General features: G+C 41.7%; 1 protein-coding gene across 1 annotated transcript in view; it reads right to left on the bottom strand.

The window, feature by feature from the left end:
- Positions 1-19,233, bottom strand: part of MED13L (mediator complex subunit 13-like) — a gene marked incomplete at its 5' end in the record, with an annotated part of 89,307 nt that overhangs the window by 19,047 nt on the left and 51,027 nt on the right. The window contains 13 exon segments of the mRNA XM_009867868.1: positions 333-777; positions 2,516-2,708; positions 3,306-3,492; positions 3,494-3,518; positions 5,124-5,303; positions 5,926-6,872; positions 8,805-9,010; positions 12,137-12,357; positions 15,735-15,834; positions 16,593-16,717; positions 17,093-17,198; positions 18,032-18,254; positions 19,010-19,233. The exon segment at positions 19,010-19,233 is cut by the window's right edge and continues 39 nt beyond it. Of these exon segments, the coding sequence (XP_009866170.1) occupies positions 333-777; positions 2,516-2,708; positions 3,306-3,492; positions 3,494-3,518; positions 5,124-5,303; positions 5,926-6,872; positions 8,805-9,010; positions 12,137-12,357; positions 15,735-15,834; positions 16,593-16,717; positions 17,093-17,198; positions 18,032-18,254; positions 19,010-19,233 (3,182 nt within the window).

The raw sequence follows: 19,233 nt of genomic DNA, 5'->3' as shown, positions 1-19,233 counted from the left end.
TGGCGTTTCTCTCCTACTGCAAACGCAGGCCAGCTGGGGGATCCTACGGCATCTCTAATGCAACGACTGTGCCCGTGTTCATGCAGTTGAATCAAGCTTTGTTTCTGGGAATAAAAAAGGGTGGGTTTTTTTCCCAACTCCCCTTTATCAGCGACTGCTATTATTAAACACAAATGAGCCCTGCTCCATTTACACCTGGTTGGCAGCACTGCACGTGCCAGAGGGTCCTCTCCTTCCAAGGATTTACATAAGGCTTAAAGGCTGTGAGTTGTATGGAAGCAGAACAGTGGAAGAGAAGTACTTTGAGTCATTTGAGCACTTAAGTAACTTACCCTTCCTGTCCTTCTTGTTGCTGTTGTGGTGCGTTTTGACTGGACTCTGTGTCTCCTCCAGGAGCTGTGCTTCCTTGCGAGCGCTCTGCCGTGTTCCCCCCGGTGCTGGTGGTTTGCCCTGACCCAACGTTCCCACTAAACCCCGGAGTAGAGGTAGTGGCCATTTGGCTAACGCCGGGCGTTGCAGAAGATGCTGATAGCTGTGGCACGGAGGACCCAGAGGATGAACTGCTTCCTGCTGGCAGGCTGGTGGTCCCCCCGCTGGGCGTGGAGTTAAAGGAATTGCCTGTGGATGGTGCTGCAGCAGCTGAGAGACATGTTGAATTTGAGGGTACAGGTCCAGTGTTCCCAGGTACTGTTTGCGTCTGGCTTGCTGGCGCTGGGGTTTGGTACTTCGGTGGCAGCAACAGGCTGCTGTCAAGCTGCAGAGTGGCTAAGTAAGGTGCTGAAATGGCATATAAAGAGCAAAGGAGATTAATGACAGCCTGTCAGATCAAAGGGAACAGCATTAACCATTAAGTCATCCCATATTTTCTGCGCTTTTAGAATATTCTAAGAGTATACAAAAATGCCAAGTGAATATAATCTCCATTATAAATATTTACTTTGGAATCCATTCTTCGGAGTCTCAGTTCTAACTGATACGAATCAAATGTCTTTAAAAATAGGACTCACTCTGTGGAGCTTTGTGAATCGAAGTCAGCGCTGACATCTCATTACCTCTGGCTAGATTGTGTTGCGATAACACCTCTATTTAGTCTCGAGCTCTGCAATCTACTATAGGTTATCTTTGTCAGACTGAAAAATCTAGAAGCCCTTGAGCTACAGAATTGGCAAACTTTAACACAGTCATTTCTGCTCCTCAGTAGAAAGAGAAAGTAGTGCTGTAATAATTCCTCCCTTCCAGTTATGTGGTAAATTAAAACTAAAAGCAAACTGCAGCAGCAGGGTCATTTGAGATAGATGAGTCCCAGCCTGTCCTGCCAGGCTTTCCCCAGAGGATGGGGCGAGCATCCAGCTGTCCGCAGAACTGCCCAGCCAACTCCCGTACGTTTGCTTAAGCTTTTTTCCTAAAACCAGATCACCAGTCCTCAAAAGAGTAAGCGGACCTCAGAATTGTCATGCCTTTCCCTGAGCAAAGGGAGTAAGCGCTTTTCAAGGAACCACTTAAAAGTTCCCTTTTAAACAAAAAAAGTTGAACCGTTTCAGGTCAAGCATTTCCGCGGCCAGTGTTCTGGGATCCTGCCTGTCTTGCTGACCAGCCCGTGTATTTCCAGTGACACTTGGGATGGGTCTGTGTCGAGATCCCATTTCTCAATCGCACACACATTATGTCGCCTCTGGATCCGCTTTGGAATGGAACCGCTGTGTGTCTCCCCAGACAGAATCTGAGAGCAGTGTGAGATGAGTCCAGAGACTCAGCCAGGACCAGTTTCCTGATACCACTCCAGCAAACCTTATATCCTCCCACACTCAGATTTTACACACATTCATGAATCAAGCACACCTGACACTATGTTATAAAAGAACAAAGATGGCAGGTTGCCCTGGTAAAAATAAAAAACCAACCAACACAAAAAGGACTTTTAAAATGTATCACTGTTTCGGGATGGCAATAAGCCTCCCTGAGGTCCAGAGGAGACCATGCCATCAGGGTAACATGGCTCCAAGTACCCACACCCAACAGATCGAGGCCCCAGTCATCAAGGATTCTGTTACTTTCTCTTTTTCATCTGTATTAACTCATTCTTCCTTTGTGGAGTCCTAGTGAGCTTGCCTCACGTATATCGACATGATGCTTGAAGGCACCAGGCACACGGTTCTGTCGCGCTGACGTGATGACACGTATCGGGCGCATATAACCCAGATCGATTTACACATTCAGTCTTGGGTGGAACGTCTTTGAGACATACAAACATCTTATACCAAACTGATTTTTCTAAAGAGATAAAAAATGGCTTTTGAATTAATGGCACAATCACCAGACTGATACACAACAAGAAATATTTCTGAAGTAGGCAAACCTAACATGGAAGGATTAAGAAGTTAAGGTAAAGCCTCATAATACCTTATTTATTTTTAAACAGATAATAATCTGTACCTAAAGCAAAAGCCCCTTTTCCACCTACCGCAAATAACCTCTAAGATATCTACAGCAAATGGAAGAGCCACAATAGACTTACCTAGGTGATGCCGGCAAACCTGCGCGTAAAGTTTGAGTCTGGAATGATTGTCGCACTCCTCAGTGCCCCAAGGCTGGTTAAACCATTCGCTCACGAGCTCATCCGTTAGCTTTTGTGCCACGGTCTTTCCCACCCGCATAATCCCATCACGTAACACTTTGCAGATTGGTTTGTGCTGGCCAAGTCTACACATCTGGGGAGGAAAAAAGAAATATTTGTAACCAGATGCCAAGCACCTGAACAAGTTATGCAGGCTGGTTTGTAGCTTAAACCTTTTATTTCCAGCACACATCTGGTGGCTTCTTAATAAAATAAAGACAAAAAGATACATGTGTCTGTTGCCTTGAGTTGCGCTTACAGCAAAACTACGGTTAAAAATAATCTTACATACTCAGTAGTACACAACATACACACTGAAAAAAAACCCCAAATGGTTGTACCTCCAGCCTGGCAACTACAAGAAAGCAACAGTTTCTTTAATCTACTCCTTGCCTTTTAATTTTGGTTAAGCCTTCATGCATTAGGTTGCAACTGTATTAATACTGGTGTTACACCCTCTGTAAAATAAAGAGAATGCGAGCCAGAAAGAGCAGATGGCAGCAAATACCCTGAGAATCAGAGCAGAACTCAACTACAGTATTCCTGCACTCTGAAAGTGCAGAAAGTCTTCAGAATAGAAAGAACTAGGTAGTTGTTACTTCCAAACCCCATGGATTTCTCCCCATGAATACGCAGTACAGCAGAAATGACACTTAGGAAGAAACAATGCAGTGTGGTTCCTCGTTCCAACCTCGTATACAGCACTCAAGTCCCTGAAGAAAGTTTTGGCTCCATCGAGCAAGGCCTCATTTTCCGGACACACCACGATATAGGCGACATCCCGATGGCCACCGTACGGGTCTAGCAACAGCCTCTCCCAGAACGGCAAGGAGAACGGGGAGATTGTCAGGAAATCCTTGTCATAACCCACTAGTATGAAGAGGCTCGGGAGATTCCTCAGAGCCTTCAAAGAGAAAAAGAGAAAGTAAAAACGTTAAGTGGTTTAACTGCAAGAAGAGGATTCTTTTACAGGAATACTGGCAATCACTAATCCCTTGCCATGCTGAGTCTCCTGGAAGTTTGAGTGGAAACATACATTGAGGCTGTGTCATGCCTGATAAACCATGTTCTCTCACAGCCTTTTTTCTTGGAAAAAATACTTAATAAAGAAGAAGAAAGATTTATACTGCACTTAAGAAATACCATAAAATCAATGTTCAGTCAGCCAAAGTAGAGGGAGTCGATCCAAGCACCATTTAAACTTTCCTAGAAAGTCGCAATAAAACATCTTTCAGGACACTGTAAATAGGTGTATTGCCTTTCCTGGGGCTCAGTCTTGTGGTTTTACTTTGTCATAACCATAACCACATCGCACGAGTTCCTGTTCAGTCAAAAGTAATAACATGAATACATAAAATCTGATTTTACAGTTCTTCATCTACCTCCATCTAGTTGCGCAAAATTAGTAAGTAAAATGGTCACGCAAAATTATTCCCAGGTATATGATATTAAGCAAAGTTATAATTCTAAGAATTGCCTGCTGCTCCTCTCCACGGGAAGTGCTCTAGAGCACCCGCTGTCGCAGCTGAGAGGATTACAGTTCAGTTTAACAAGGAATCTGCCAGGCACTGTGCTCAATAAAAGAAAAATTGTTGAAAATTTCAAGTGAAAATATACCCAGTAGTTGCTGCAGAATATAATCCAACTTTATTAAAAAAATCAATGTTTAGTTCAAGTTACTGAAGCTGTATTAAAGGCTCTGCTACTTAATGGCTATTTCAGTTTTATTGTCTGGTAATAATTGGCAATTCTATCTTTGAAGTTACAAACGCTGGTAAAGTTATGGTATTCAAAGTACTCCAGCGTGAGACAGGAACTGTGGTTACCACAAGCTGTCCCAGCCCCAAAGAAATGCAGCAACAGATCAAATACCAACAGAGAGAAACTACAGCAGAGCACAATCAAACTGTAGAAAAAAACCAAACAACCGAGCAAGACTGCATCAGTTAAGACTGAAATAAATTACAGGTGAGAAATATGGATTTAAATGTTAGTCACTATTCTGCAAATATGCACATGCAAAATATTTGTCATTTGTATCTTCCAGAAGTTTCACTTACAGCCAGGAGATTCTTAAACTGAAACTTCTTGTTGAGACTGTGGGAGAGCTCAAATGAGCAAATCTTTGTGGAGAAAGCATCCCCACTTGCTGGATGTTTGTGAAAGTCGCTCGTCCCTGTTATAATTTGGTACAACTTTAGCGGCTTCCTCTGTTTGTGGTATTTATACACCAGATGGCTTCAGTACAAACCAAATTACAGATTCACATGGGGAGTCTGATCCGTACCCAGCGTTTTTGCACTGTAAATATTCATCGGTTTGGAAGGGTAAAACCCCCACTGCCGTGCTGAAGCACGTGTTTCGAGTGCCTTTTAAGGTGTCCTAAAGCTCTGAAGACCTCCTCCCCTCCAGCCGAAAAAAAAGCTGCAGGAAGAGCCTGTTTGCTGAAACTTATTTCTAGAAACTAGGAGTTGATTTTAGCTGGTGGCACATAGCACAGCGTACGTACCGTAGGTTCCCCGTCCTGCCATCTTATGGAACTGCTGCCACGTGAGTGGTCCCTGCACGTGCTGGATGTTCTCCCAGGTCCTGCCCGTTCGCTTCTTCTGGATCGCGTCCTGGAGAAAGGGCTGCAGCGAGAGCAGCATGCGCACCACGTCCTGGGAGGAGAGCATGCTGATATCCAATACTGCAAATGACAAAGGAGCATCATCATTTTCTGTGAGGAATGGGAAGAATCATTTCGAGGCAGCAACATTTTTCAGTGGATCGGTCCTTTGCAGGGCCCATAAAATTAGTGCAACTCTGATCAGCTTCACAGGATTTCACGTGGTCATTTATGAAACCCCTGCTGAAATAGAGCAGTCATCATGCTCCTTTTCACGTACTTTTCAATGCTAGTGTTGGCCAGCCCAGTTCATAAGAAGTCAGAGCATCTCCAGCATAAAAATCGGTAATATTTGATTATAAAATCACTTTTTTTTTTCCCTTGGTGACACTTTCACACAAAGCAAATCTTTTTTTTGCTTATGCCCTTCTCAAAATAAGAAAGGGGGCCATAACTCTACCTTTCCCCCAATAACTGAATTTGTTTTGCATCTCTGCTTCCACAGACTCTTTTACAATTTAGGCCACAAATCTAAGAACAACTGGACTATTGGTACTTCAGATGTAAGTTACAAAGCTTACAGCAATCTACCTCATTCCTAGAATATTTTTATTCATGTCACTTCCCACTTGAAGATTAAGTAGCTCACAATTGGCAAGATTCAAAGAGATTTCCGGAGAATCCGAAGGATTCTGAGGCATACCGTTGCTGTGAGGCCAGGAATGCACGGTGGCACTTCTCACTAGGGCTTCGTCCACTTTTCCACCCGTGGGGTTGTCCACGTACTGCCGGCCTTGCTCGAGGGCATTGAAGCATTCTATCCACGAGTCGTTGCTGTCTGCCTGCAGCCTGTCGTAACTCCAGTTCACGCATGGGAGCGTCTGACGATTATTGGAGGACATGTAATCCAAGCAGCTGAGGGATGTGAAAGGCTGTGTGTGCTGATTCTGCAGCAGGAGGAGGAGGCTCATTGGAGGTTCCTGGGTCCTTCTGGCTCCCTCTCCCATCTGAGAGATCAAGTTGCTTTGACATATCATCAGTCGTCGTTCTGCAGCCTGGCCGATGTCTGAGGTCTTGCCAAAAATATCCAGCTCATCCTCAATGAAGAGCCCAGAGTTGTAACCTAATTTGCGGTTCATAATAGCGCTGAAGCCACAGGTGCAACGGTACTGATCCTCGTTAGACGAATCGGGGATGTATAACCCGACGTCCGCACCTTTAATATTCATGTTACAGGCGCATATACAGCAACTGTCAAAGTTACGGTCTTTGAAGATGTTCAACACAGAGTCGGAAAGAATCAAGGTGACGTACAGGCTGTGGGCTTCGGGGATGGGCTGAACGGTGGCCGGCTCCACAGAATTCAGCGGTCGCGTTGTGGAAGGGGTAGAAGCAGGGGAACCTTGATCTGTGCTGTCGTATTTTACAGATCCCTGACCGCTCGCCGTACCCCCACCTCTAGGAGTCCTTGGGGTCCTGGGAGTGCGCGGGGTAGGGACAGAGAAGCGGGGAGTTGCTGGTGACGGCAGAACTCCCGCCCCACTGTTGCTGGCGGGAGCAGCGCTGTTGAGCATCACGGGTGTGTTCATCTGAGGGGTGTTCATCTGCAGATAGTCTTGGTCAGCCAAACTCCCAACACTAGGCACATTGCTGCCAGAAATAAATGAAAAAAAGAGTCAAACGCCATCACAAAAGTCTGTGAAGACTGATTTTGCCAAAATTTGGTTTTAAAGACAAGGATTCATTTTAACTGTAGCAAAGAACACACATTCTGCTTGAAAGCTTTTACTGTAATTCTCATCATGAACACTGCTTTTTCTTATCAATAGAATAAAATGTTATCATCTCAGGCACTTGGCTCTCTTAAAAGATTATTCCCTAAATGCTTTTCAAAAGAATCTCTACATAAATTATCAAGTTAAGATCTTCAAATATTTGTAACTTTTGGGGAAAAGTGAAAGAATTATAGTTGTTGTTTTAAACACAATTATCTGTAAAGAGATACACATTAGTGGAATCGAAGAATCTATTTCAGAGACCTAGAAATCTTACTTTACTTTAGAAATCATCACTTTAGATAGCTGTCAGCAGCCACATGTGCGGCACTTACAGACAATATTGCCTCACAGTGGTATGTAACTGATATAAGAGCATTTCAGATACTCTAAATGCAAATGCTCGTTTAGGATTACACAGTCTACAGCACAATAGGACATATTCCATTACAAATTCTTATTCCAGTAAAGCTGAGAATCGTATTTTCGGGTCACCTCCTGTCATGTGTGATTTTTATTACTCTGTTTTTGTCATTTCCTGCCAAATTCAAGTGACCAACGAACACTCTGTACATTCCCATGACATCTATCCACTCTTCAGAATGACTCATACGAAGAAACAGGTAATATGAGGCCAATCAAAAGAGGAATATCTTAACTTTTCTCTTTCCAAATTGCTAATAAGCTGCTTGCTTTTCTTGAAATGTGTGCATTACCTATTAGGGTAAGAAAAAAGTATTAAGAACTCAATAGGTCTCCTGGCAAAGGAAGGGAAATTGGGTTTTTCATGTTTGTCTGCTGTTACTGTGTATTTTGTGTTTTATTTAAAAGGAGTGCAATTTTAATGCTCACAGATCTCTAGTGACTGGAAAGGAAAATAGTGAAGACCTTGTTCTTTGAATCATTTTATTACCTTGAACTGCTATATGTCCAACTGAAAGCAAGAGAGGCAGAAAAAAAAATGAGCAAAGGTCTGAAGGCGTTCTGAATCTGAAGCACACTGAATGCCTCAGACTAATAAGAAAAGGTGACCTAGAAACCTTGATCGGCAATCACCACTCTGTCGGAAGCCTGCAGTAATAATCTTCACTCTAATTGGATTATATTGGAAACGAAAGGGGTTTTTTTCCCCCAACAAATACCTGAAATTAATAACCAGCTCAGGCCTGGTGAAGCAGTTACTATTATGAAAAAAGTGAGAATTAAATTGCTCCCTAGGCACTATCAAGGGTTTGCAATTTCTTTTCTGCAATTCTTCTGAGAACACTGAAGGATCCCTTTGGAGATGGAAAAGGACTGAGTTAAAGGACTTACAGACTCATTTAAAGACACAGGCGACTTCTCTAGAAACAAATGCAGTGTAGCAGGAGACCTTTGACTATTATTAGGCCTTTTAAGAGGTTTTATTAATTTAATGGTACGAATTCTTGATGGCTTTCAAAATCTCCAGCAATGATTTTTTTCCCTAAGCATTGTTGATTTCTGAGAACCGAGTACAGAATGCAAGTTTTTAAATTTAATAGCAGTGTTTGCTTACAGGCCACAGCACTCTCGTACTTGGCGTCCTTCAGAACTTGGCAGGGGAAGCCAGCACACACCCCATCGGCCTCTGTGTGATGAGCACATGTTCCTACTATCAGAACTTTTCTGATCTCAGTGACAAATTTAAAAGCTTTATAATACATCTGCAGGTTATTTTATGGTTCTGGTGTGTAGTAAAGCACTGGTAATATACGCAAACACTTTAATTAATGAGCCATTTTAGGTATGGATGTGACAAACTAATTTCCTACAAGACTGTACTTACTTGTAGCCATCTCTAATGAAAGTGGCTGCAGGCGGCAAAGGAAGTTGTTCAATTTTAGGAGGAACAGCCCAGGAAGGCCTGAAAATGCAGGCATCTGGTATCTTCAGAGGTAGGAGGCACTGACTTGGCAGTATCTTCAGCGGAGCAAATACAGAGGAGCCCACAAAAGGTTGAAATGATGGAACTTTGTGCACGTACGAAAAATCCTGTAACATCCAAGTGACATTGTTTACAACAACATGGTAAGGCTGCTCTTCATATTTAGATATTTATTTTTCATTCATATCTACTGTACTGTTTGAACCCTCTACAACAGCATTTTTTTCCCCCCAAATTAAATCTATTTATTAATTCTAGGAAACATTCAAGAGCAGTTCCTTCAAGGAAACTCCTTATACTGGAGTGCTACACAACTTCCGTGTCAGTAAACTTCACAATTACATTAGATTCACTGAAGAGAAGCTATGACTGACAAGTGAGTAGTGTACTACTAAATTTTCAAACTGCCAAACTTTAAGCACTTGATTTAGGCACTTAAAAGACTGATCTTTGCATAACTTCTGTACTGACAGTGGGGAGAGAGGCTGAGTCACAGTGTGAAGAACCCTTAGGTACCCAAAGTCAGCCCCTCTGAATCACCCCTGTGCTGGGGACTAACAGGATCCAAGTAATAACAGTGGACACTTTACACATGCCAAATATTAAAATATACATACAGTATTAATTCTAACTATATAAACAATCCAGTGAGCATAATGTTAAATAGCAATCTACAGTCCAATCAAACAGGACTTTCATTGTATGGCACATTTATTTGTGGAGAACGATGACAAGAACTTCAGCCAGAGTTTCTAGAGCTATTCCAAGTTTCTTTCGGAAGACAAGAGCTAGTCCTTTTGAGGCACTACTGCAAAGTAAAAATCATTATTAAAATAGTAACAGTAGTCTCTCTCAGAACTTCAGTATTTAACATCTCATTAGATCTTTGCATTTTTCCCTTTGCGCCTTGTTAAGCATTGAGAGATGAGAAATGTGTGGATTGCTCTCTTCAACTGCTGAATACTCAGCACAAGAAATCTTCTTACATGTTCTCAAAATGAGCAGCAATGGACTTAGGAGCTTGTTTCCCCCACTGGTGTACATGAGCAGGTGTGACACACTTAAAAGCAAGTAAACTGTGCTGTTGAAAATGTTGTCAGGTGGAATTAAAATACATATTTTAATACTCCTAAAATGATTATGAGGGAGATTAAAATATCTTCAGCATCAATGATGCCCTAAAATCTTTTCCCACTCAAAAACTTTCAGCTCAACAAATTCCAACAGATTTTTTTTTCCCAGGTCCCAATTATCCTAGTCTTATGCAAACAGTTTACTGCACAAATAGAAGAAAAAAAAAAAATCAGCAAGGTCCACAGCAAGGTAAAAATCTTACAAGCCTTACAAAAATTATTTTAAACTTCTAGAACAGAATAAAATTTAGTAGATACCCAAACTAGAGAAGGCAAATAAGACAGTGTACTTCAGCAAAGCCTCTAAGGAGATGCCTTTTCTCCTCATGCCTTCGAGTTAGGAAGCTAGGGTAGAGGGAAGGAGACGATAAGAAAGCAGACCTGCTACACGTGCCCGGCTTTCTGGGTGGTTTAACTGCCCTCCCGAGGGGCACAGCCACAACTAACTCCCTTCCACTTTTGGAAAGTCTCTCTTTCTCAACAGAACTGCTTGTAAAAGCTCTCTGCCAGCTCAGCCCCCTCCCAGGTGTCAGCTTCTGGTGCAGCCCTGGCAGCCGGACGCTGCCAGCCTGGCCAGGCCCGCTGGATCGATCGTCTGGAGACGTGATCCCTGGGGGCAAGGAGCCGTCTTACTTCCTCCTCCTGCCCCAGGGAGAAAAACGAACACTCCTATGGAGAAAGCCACCACGCCGTGCCTTGCCTGCGCTTTACTTTCCGTCTGCCTGAGGTACAGCATTACTGCCACGCAGGAAAACTCACTCATTCATAGCTGACTAAATCATTTATACTAAGATAAATTTATCAGTATTCTCCCGTTGACATATAGCTGCTTCTTGTCTGTGCAACTGCAAGGGCTGCATCTTTCCGTGTAGCACTCTCAGCAATGCAGATACTTAAAAATAAGCCTTCAGTTAATTCCAGCATTCACAATGAGAGGGAAGGAGGTGGCGTTGGGTGCTGAAATAGAACAGGCTGTGACAGATCAGGGTGGGCCTGAAGGAGAACTGGCCTACAAAATCAAGGGTTGGGCACTACCAGGGAGACAAGAGTTACAGTGCGTTACCTGTGTAAAACTGAGCTTGCTGCAGAACAAGGTAATGTGTATTTCTACAGGAAAATGTGTATTTTAAAATTAAAAAACCCCCTCAGGCTACATGTATGGAAATATGATAACAACGACTTCTGACAAAAGTGATAAAAATTGGCCCAAAAAGTTAAGTAATGCAGAATACACACAAGCAGGCAGAATGATTTTATCCTACCTGTTAGTCCGTGCTAAAGATGGAACAATGAAATACAGATCAATGTACACCAGGTGCTTATGTTAAGTCCTTTCATGTGATGCTATGGAAAAATGGATACATCTGGATATGTAAAGTCGGGGAGGCGAGTACTAGTACCCAGCAGCAGAGTCCCCATTTCAAAATAGTTATTTTTTTTCTCAGATACACTATAGGACTCAATATAGGAGTAACTATGTGACATTACCTGACCTGTGTTATACAGAAAGTCAGATAAGAATGGTCCCATCTGGCCTTAAAACTTGTGAAGTAACATCAGCTGAAGAAGAAACAGAGCAAGTTCAACCCCTGGGCTTTCTCAGAGATTTTCAACCCTAACCAAAAAAGGCAACATTTCAGAGAGGAAAAGGCAGCCTTTCTACATGCATGATTTTATCCTAGATGCATCCCCAGAGACTGGCAGCAAGGAGTGGCTATACATAAAAGGTGCTACAGAAAAATTATCTAAAGGAGTAAATCATTTAACAGTTACTTAGTCACAAGTACGATGATTTTTCATATATGTACATTCTTTCTGTTAGGCTCATTTCCCATACAACACTGCTTGCTTCCTGAGAAGCAAACATTACACACATAAAATTACAAGAAGAAAAATACATATAGTTAAAATCAGGGAAACAATTAAAAAGCTCTCATACTAGAGGAGAATTTTTTTCCAACTAAAGAGGGATATGTACTTTATATGGGTCCAGTTCACATGTGCTAAAGCAGTGTGCCACACACACCACAATATGCCCGACTCGGTTATAAAAATCAGACAAACAGAGATGAGAAAAATAACACATCTTCGGCACATTACCTTAATTTCTTCAGGTTTAGGGCTACCTAATCCATCTTCCACCTCCATTTTAAACTCAGCAAGCTGTGTTGGAACCATGTTGACCATAGGACTTTCCATCATTCCCAAGGTAGTCACGGTCTCTGAACTTATTCCATCTTTATAACTCATTACCGGGGAGAAGGCAGGGTGTTGTTCTAAAGAAGGTGGTGTTGGGAACATCCTTTGGAGATCTGCCACAGCTAAATATGATGAAATAATGCACTGTTACTCATTAAAACCCCAAATGTGAAGGAAATCCAGTAAAACAGAAGAGGCTGACTCAATATTAGCTCTTACTTCATCAATTAAAACGTAGCAAAAATTCGACAGACTTACTAGAGGTCTGACTCCAGTATAAATCTAGACAAAAAGTTAACTCCTAGAGATAAACACCAAAAATTCCTAGGGATATTTTGGAATCTTATTGTTCAGCAGAAACAACAAACTGGCAGATACACAAATCCTATGTACAATTTTAACAGCAAGAAAACAAATACTCCATAACAGAAGAGATGAAGTGACATTAACCCAAAGGACACCCCAGCAGCTGTTACTACGGAGATACAGAGCAGCTTCTTCCCTTTTTAGAGCTGATACCGAGCCCTAAAAGGGGAAGTCTTCGGAATTAGCGTGCCCGTAGCTGCATTTCTCCGCTGACACCGACACACAGCCACTGTACTCTCGCTTGCTCCACAGCGACGGAACTCCTGAGCAGCAGGCAGGCTGCTGTCGCCAGTGCAAGCGATTCTGCTTGAAAACCAGACTGCCAGGCACCCCAAAGGGACAAGTGTCAGAGGAAGCCACAAAATTATAACTTTGCATCACAAGACATTAAGACAGGAAAATCCCAGAATTACTTGTCAGTAACTGAACATAATGCAATCATCCATCGTGTATTCTTCTTCTTTAAGCAATACAAAAACCCCGGTCTAGCAGAAGGGAAGGGGAGTTGGAACTAGATGATCTTTAAAGTCCTTCTGAACCCAACCCATCCCATGACTCTGTGAAACTCCCAGCAGCAATGCTTTATAAAGTGTAATGAAGTTCTGCATTTTCTCCTCAGCTACATTCTTTTCCCTTCCAGCTACCAGCTTCCATATCTATTTGTTATGTTTTCCTGACATGAATTAGGACAGATATTCCCTGGACATAACCATCACTCTGGTGAATTCACTGTTCAAATACTCAAATTAAAGAAGGGGGCATTCCCACGGGTGTCTCTTCTTAAATGCCTTCTCTGGCAGACTAAATGTCGACTTCCATTCCTGTACACACATCCAACCCAAGGTGATGGGACACAAGGGACATCCTTGTATTCAGTAACTTTTACAGTGTCAAGATTACTAAAAACTCATAAATAGATATAGATAGATTTCTGACTGGGAAACATCACATTGCGGAACTCCAAACAGACACAGCACTACTCTCACAATCTAGTTGAAAGCCACAGAAGTAAGTGAGGGAATTAAAATTATAAATATACACAGACATGAATGCATACACTAACAGTACATTCTAGTAGGATGCTGCAATCTCAAGATGTGCGTCCACTCTGCCTTTAAAAGAGCTGAAGTCTGAATTTTATTCCTTAGTGCACAGATGTTTACTTCTTTAGACAAAGTGGAACTACTCAACTAGGCGAAATCCTCTCAAACTGGAGTTCTGTTGCTAATAACAGTCGAAGCTGAACCCAGAGTCTTTCAGAACCTGGATTACTAAATAATAGGCTATGAATTATTCTGCTCAGTTCTTTTTTTTTCCTCCTTTCTCACTCTTTGAATTTAAAAGACCTTAGTCTTGTCCTGATACAGGATAAATTAACGTTGAAAACAGCTTCAGTAGAAAGGAAAAATCTATTTTCCACCTGATGCAAGTATGAACTACAACCTTCAGGATGCCAGCTGGACTAGCTACTGCCTCTGTTTTTCAACAAAGAGAAGCGTGCTTCAGAAACTGGAGAAAGGGGGACAGGAAGGAAGGTTAAAATGAAATGTGGTCAGTAGGACTTCATTATGATGCACAAGAGATTTCAGTTCCCTGCAGATACCGTTATGCTTCGACAGCTGGCGCCAAGGGGACAGCTACAGAACAGACACGAAGCGTATCTGTTTAACTTCATACAGCTCCAGAGTGTATCATTTTCTTACACTCAAGCTCACTCCAGTTAGCAAAATTCTGCAGTGCAGATTCATAAAAAAAGTTTAATTACAAAAAATCCCCCAATCCTACAGCAACAGGCTAACAATCATTATTCATTTTCATGTGTGTCATGCTTGAAAAAGCTTTGCATATTTTAAAAAGCTATGGATCAACTAAACCTGTCAAAATCCAATCTCTATATACTTCAGACTTCTACATTTGAGTAAATCAGCACAGCTTTTATAGGTCCATAAAACACTGACTCATCTCCTTCAGATTGTTTTTTTTCTTCCCCTCAATTTGTTCTCATTACCAGCTGAAGTTAATGAGAAGGCATTAAAGAATGATTTGCAGAGAGATTTGATTTCTGCTTATAGCAGCCCCAAAAATCAAACATTCTTCCACCTCAGCACTAAGTAATCCGTAATTCATGATTTGATTGGTAAATATTATACCAAAAATTCTCACCTTCCTCCTCTCACACATACATAGATACATTTCTCTTTCATCTCAAGATAAATGCCACCTATAGAAACAGAAGCATAGAATCATCTAGATTGGAAAAGACCTAAAAAGATCATCGAGTCCAACCACAAACCTACCAATGCCAAGTCCATCACTAAACCTTGTCCCCAAAGGCCACAACTGGGGATGGTGACTCAACCGCTTCCCTAGGCAGCCTGTTCCAGCACTAAACAACCTTTTCATGAAGAAATTTCCCTAATACCCAATCTAAACATCCCCTGGTGCAACTTGAGGCCATTCCCTTGTGTCCTGTCACTTTTTACCCAGGAAGAGAGATCGCCCTTCCTGCACAGGTGTAGTGCAGGCACAAGCATCGCTTCTACCACAAGCACCTGCAAAAGGTCTGCAATGTGGCCCCAGCTGGAACCTAGTTCTCTGATTTTAATCATGCACTTCCACACCTACGCTACACCCTGAAGGTGATTTTACTCGGAATTTGTTGAATGTTGAATGTAATTTTCTTCCAAAAGAGGCTGCAGCATAACGGCTAGTCGATAAGTCACAGGTTTATACTCTTTGAATTCTTTGAAGAGTGAATTATACTTAAAGAGGGATATGGTAATGGTGTAAGTGACTAACTGAGATTAAATACAGAATTGACAATAGAGGTGATAGCTTCTAAATGAGTATTTTTAACAAATCCCTCCCATACTTCCCATCTAAGACAATTATGTGAAGAGTATCTCCAATCTCAGTAGGCACATTAAGTATCTGTCTATATTACAACACATTGTCTTCATTAAAATCTGCTTATCCTTTTCTAATATTAGCATCTGGTAATTATAGAACAAAGTAAGCACACTACCTCTTAGTCCTGAAAAACTGACATTCTAAGCCTCCTACAAAAGGGCAGTATGGTAGCTCTGAGGAGATTTAACAGTCAACAGAGTGGTCATCAGTTGTTGCTACTTACTTGGTGGGTAAGGTACTGCTGTTCTACCATCCTTCCCTACCGGGCGTTCCTCAGACCCTACTGTGGGCATTTTTGATGATCGAAGAGCTGGTGATACAGCCTGAACACAGAAGAATCATGTACAATATTAAAACATACTCAACATATTAGAATTCATAAGCTATTGAAAATTCTGAAAACTCTAAACAATATTTCACAAGATAGGAAAAAGTGTACTTTTCTACTCTCCCATCCACTCTCCACAAGGCACCTGGATTTTTTTCCTCTCTTTCAACACTAAACCAAAACAAAGTCTCTGAACCCTTTGCCTGGCTATACATCTTCCTTCCATATATAGATACACACATATAAGCATGTATGTCTCTATATACACAAATTATATTGACAAAGCTATCATATTGAAAGTGCACGAACATCGAGCTTGAAATTAACATTAATGTACTCGCAAACCCCAAAATACCAACAAAGCTGAGGACACAAAATGAGATGAAATGCCTTTATAAAGCTACTACAACCTGTGGGAGTGTTCTTACAGATGGTCTAGGCAAAGGTGGAGACAGCAAGTTAGCTGTACACAGGCTCCCCTCCTGACTGAAACACTGTCAGACGACACAAGCTTTGACGTTACTAAGTGATCTCCTAAGATTCCTGAATTACATCCAGTGATGATTTCTCTCTTTCCTGAAAGGATATGTCTCTTTGCTAGCAACTCTTGCTAGTCAAAATCCAAGTGTGCCTACCTAGAAACTCCTATCTATTAGGGATAATCACTCCCCACTAGGATTCCATCCTTCTCCTCCTTTTCCTTCGGCCAAGGTTTACGTCTTACAGAACTCTCAGTAATCTACAAACACTTACACCAAGCTCATCTTCATCTGAATTATCAAAGATATTATCTAGATCATGAAGTGATGGAGCCAAGTCTGTCACTTGTGTGAGGCTACCAGAGCCTACTCGGCCTGCAGCGTTGTCTTGCCTGGTATCTATCAAAAAGAAAGAGAAAAACATGAAAAACTGAAGTAAAGTTAAGAAACACATAGTTGCTGTTTTTCAATTCCTCACTCTAAACAGGGGACAAGCAAGAATCACTGAGGCCCTTTTTCTATGACGTTGCTGAGAAATAGCCTTGCGGTCAAGTTTTAAGCAAGCACTGAAGGTCAATCGGGAAAGAATGAAGGTAGCTACCGCTCAGCTGTAATATTCTAAAAAAAAAAAAGTAATTTTTTTTCCATCTCAGGAGCTGTCTGTAGCTCTCCTGCCACAATAAAATGCTCAGTAAGTGATTTTTCCCCTCAGATTTTAGTGCATAGCTTTGAGTATTTTTGCTTTGCAGAGCAAATTCAAAAGCTTTTACTCACCAGTCTTAGGAGCAGAACTAAAAATAGACATGGCATCTTTTCCATCAGGGACTGGCGTAGAATGACCCGTTGCAGGGATTTCCTTGGTACCAATTCCATCTTCTGACTATACAAAAAAAGCCAAGAGTTTAACAGATATGAATTACACTATGTAAGAACAACTGCTTTCCTATGTCACGCCAAACTCAGGGCTCTGGATGAAATGCCTTGAGAAGCAAGAAAAACTTTAAGAAAAGATATGAACACGGTTGTCTGCTGTTTATCTAGGTACCAGAAAAAACATAAAGTAATATTGTGTATGATTTACAAAGGATTCTATACACATCAATTAACTTCAGTAGCCAGTACAGATAATTAGCCACCTCAACTCCTCCAGAAAACACACCTTAGAGTTTAAGCGTGGTGGATGCCCACACAAGAACAAATGAGTGAGCGGCCAGACAATGAAACAGCTCCATAAGGTGTAAGATACGATACAGGAGAGCAGGTGATGACCAGAGAACAGTGATCAAATAGTCTTATTTTACATACGAAAGAACATCACTAAGGAAATGTTCAAATCAATATTTCATCCCTGCCACAAAGCCTTTCAGCAGAAGGCTATACCAATTTTGCCCAAGGAAAGAAAAACAATCTTGGGCTGGAGAGATCTGAGCTCTGCAGTGTGGCGATATGTCACGCTCAACCAAGTGAGGAAAAAAAACCACAAAAACCCCAACTAAAAACCCAAGCCGAGCAAATTCTTGCACCTCTAGCCTAAACCTGGAACCTGCTGCTGGTCAAGCTGAACAGGTATAAAGAGGAAGTACTCCCTGTAACAGCAATGCTGTCATACACAAACAGGTTCAGAGGAACGCCAGCAAGTACCAGTTCAAAAATACCACAGCAAAATGAAGATTTTTCCTGTGATGGAATAAAGACTCCGGATTTACACGTTACCTTGTTCTTTTTCAAAGGATCTTTCTCAGCCCCAAGTTTGCATTTTTTATTCCCGGTGAAGCTGTACTTTATGTCGCCATCTTCAAAAGTGTATGGATCACTTGCATCTCCCAAGCCTTCTCCAGGCTGTTGTATTAGAGGCAAGGGGTCAAGGTAGTTCAGTGTCTGCACTGGTTTCTGCTCTTCCAAAATTTTGAACCGTTTATTAGGTTGTGCTAAGAGCCTGAAAGTTAAATAAATAAAAAAAAGAAGAAAAAAAGAAAGAGAGAGCTAAACTTTCTTTAAAATTTAGGTAGTTCATGTTCTTCACTGAGGAAGACATCATAAGACATCCCTAGTTTTTCTGAAGTGACATCGACTAGAAGTTAGCATTTGCTCTTTTCTGTGTACAGGCCAGAGAGACTGTTGGGCATTTCAGTTTCAAACCTACAGAGACTGAAGTTAATAGTAAAGCTTCTACCAATTTCAAAGATCCAACGTTGGGTTTACAAAAAAGCAGTATTATTCCATAGTACTGTATCAGCTACTACTTACAGAAAGCGTGGCACAGGGCAGTTTTAAACCCACACAACTGGACAGAGCACCCTGAAGTGCCTCTACAGTGCCATAAACGGAGTTTCACTCAAACCCAAGTATTTCTGTAACCTGAAGGCTGCATAGCTAAACACAGATTTTCTTTTTTTAAATGATCAAAAGACTTAACCTTCATAAAACTCTTAAATTTGCTCAAATTACTGCAATACAGCTTACAAAAAGGTTCAGTAGTCCTTATGATGTCCAAAAGAAAGCCAAATAGGAAAAAAATAAGGCCTACGACAATAGCACATTTCTATTTAAGCATTTAACATTATCTCCAGCAGATGTCATCCGTGATGTGACAGTGAAGCCACCTACTTGTTTTCAGTCTCACCTGAAAAGAGAGTTTGGTCATGCTTATAATTTAATAAAACCACCAGTCAGGCCAAGCCACACTCCTACCTTTTCAGTGCAGTGCTGTCCGAGTTTATTTCCATCTTGGCATCGTATCGCTCACACGGAAGATCTGGCGGCCTGAACTCTGGGTCGTCACTCAACGGGACGCTGTAGCTCTTCCACATATCGAGCGCCTCGTTGTTCTGAATTATGCCACAGTATAACGCTGTCTCGCTGACCTCTGCCATCAGAGGTAACCTCTGTCCAACAAGGATCGTCCTATCGTCTAA

This window comes from Apaloderma vittatum, unplaced genomic scaffold, assembly GCF_000703405.1.
Source record: "Apaloderma vittatum isolate BGI_N311 unplaced genomic scaffold, ASM70340v1 scaffold10024, whole genome shotgun sequence".
Taxonomy (NCBI): Eukaryota; Metazoa; Chordata; class Aves; order Trogoniformes; family Trogonidae; genus Apaloderma; species Apaloderma vittatum.
This window is presented reverse-complemented; position numbering and strand designations above follow the sequence as displayed.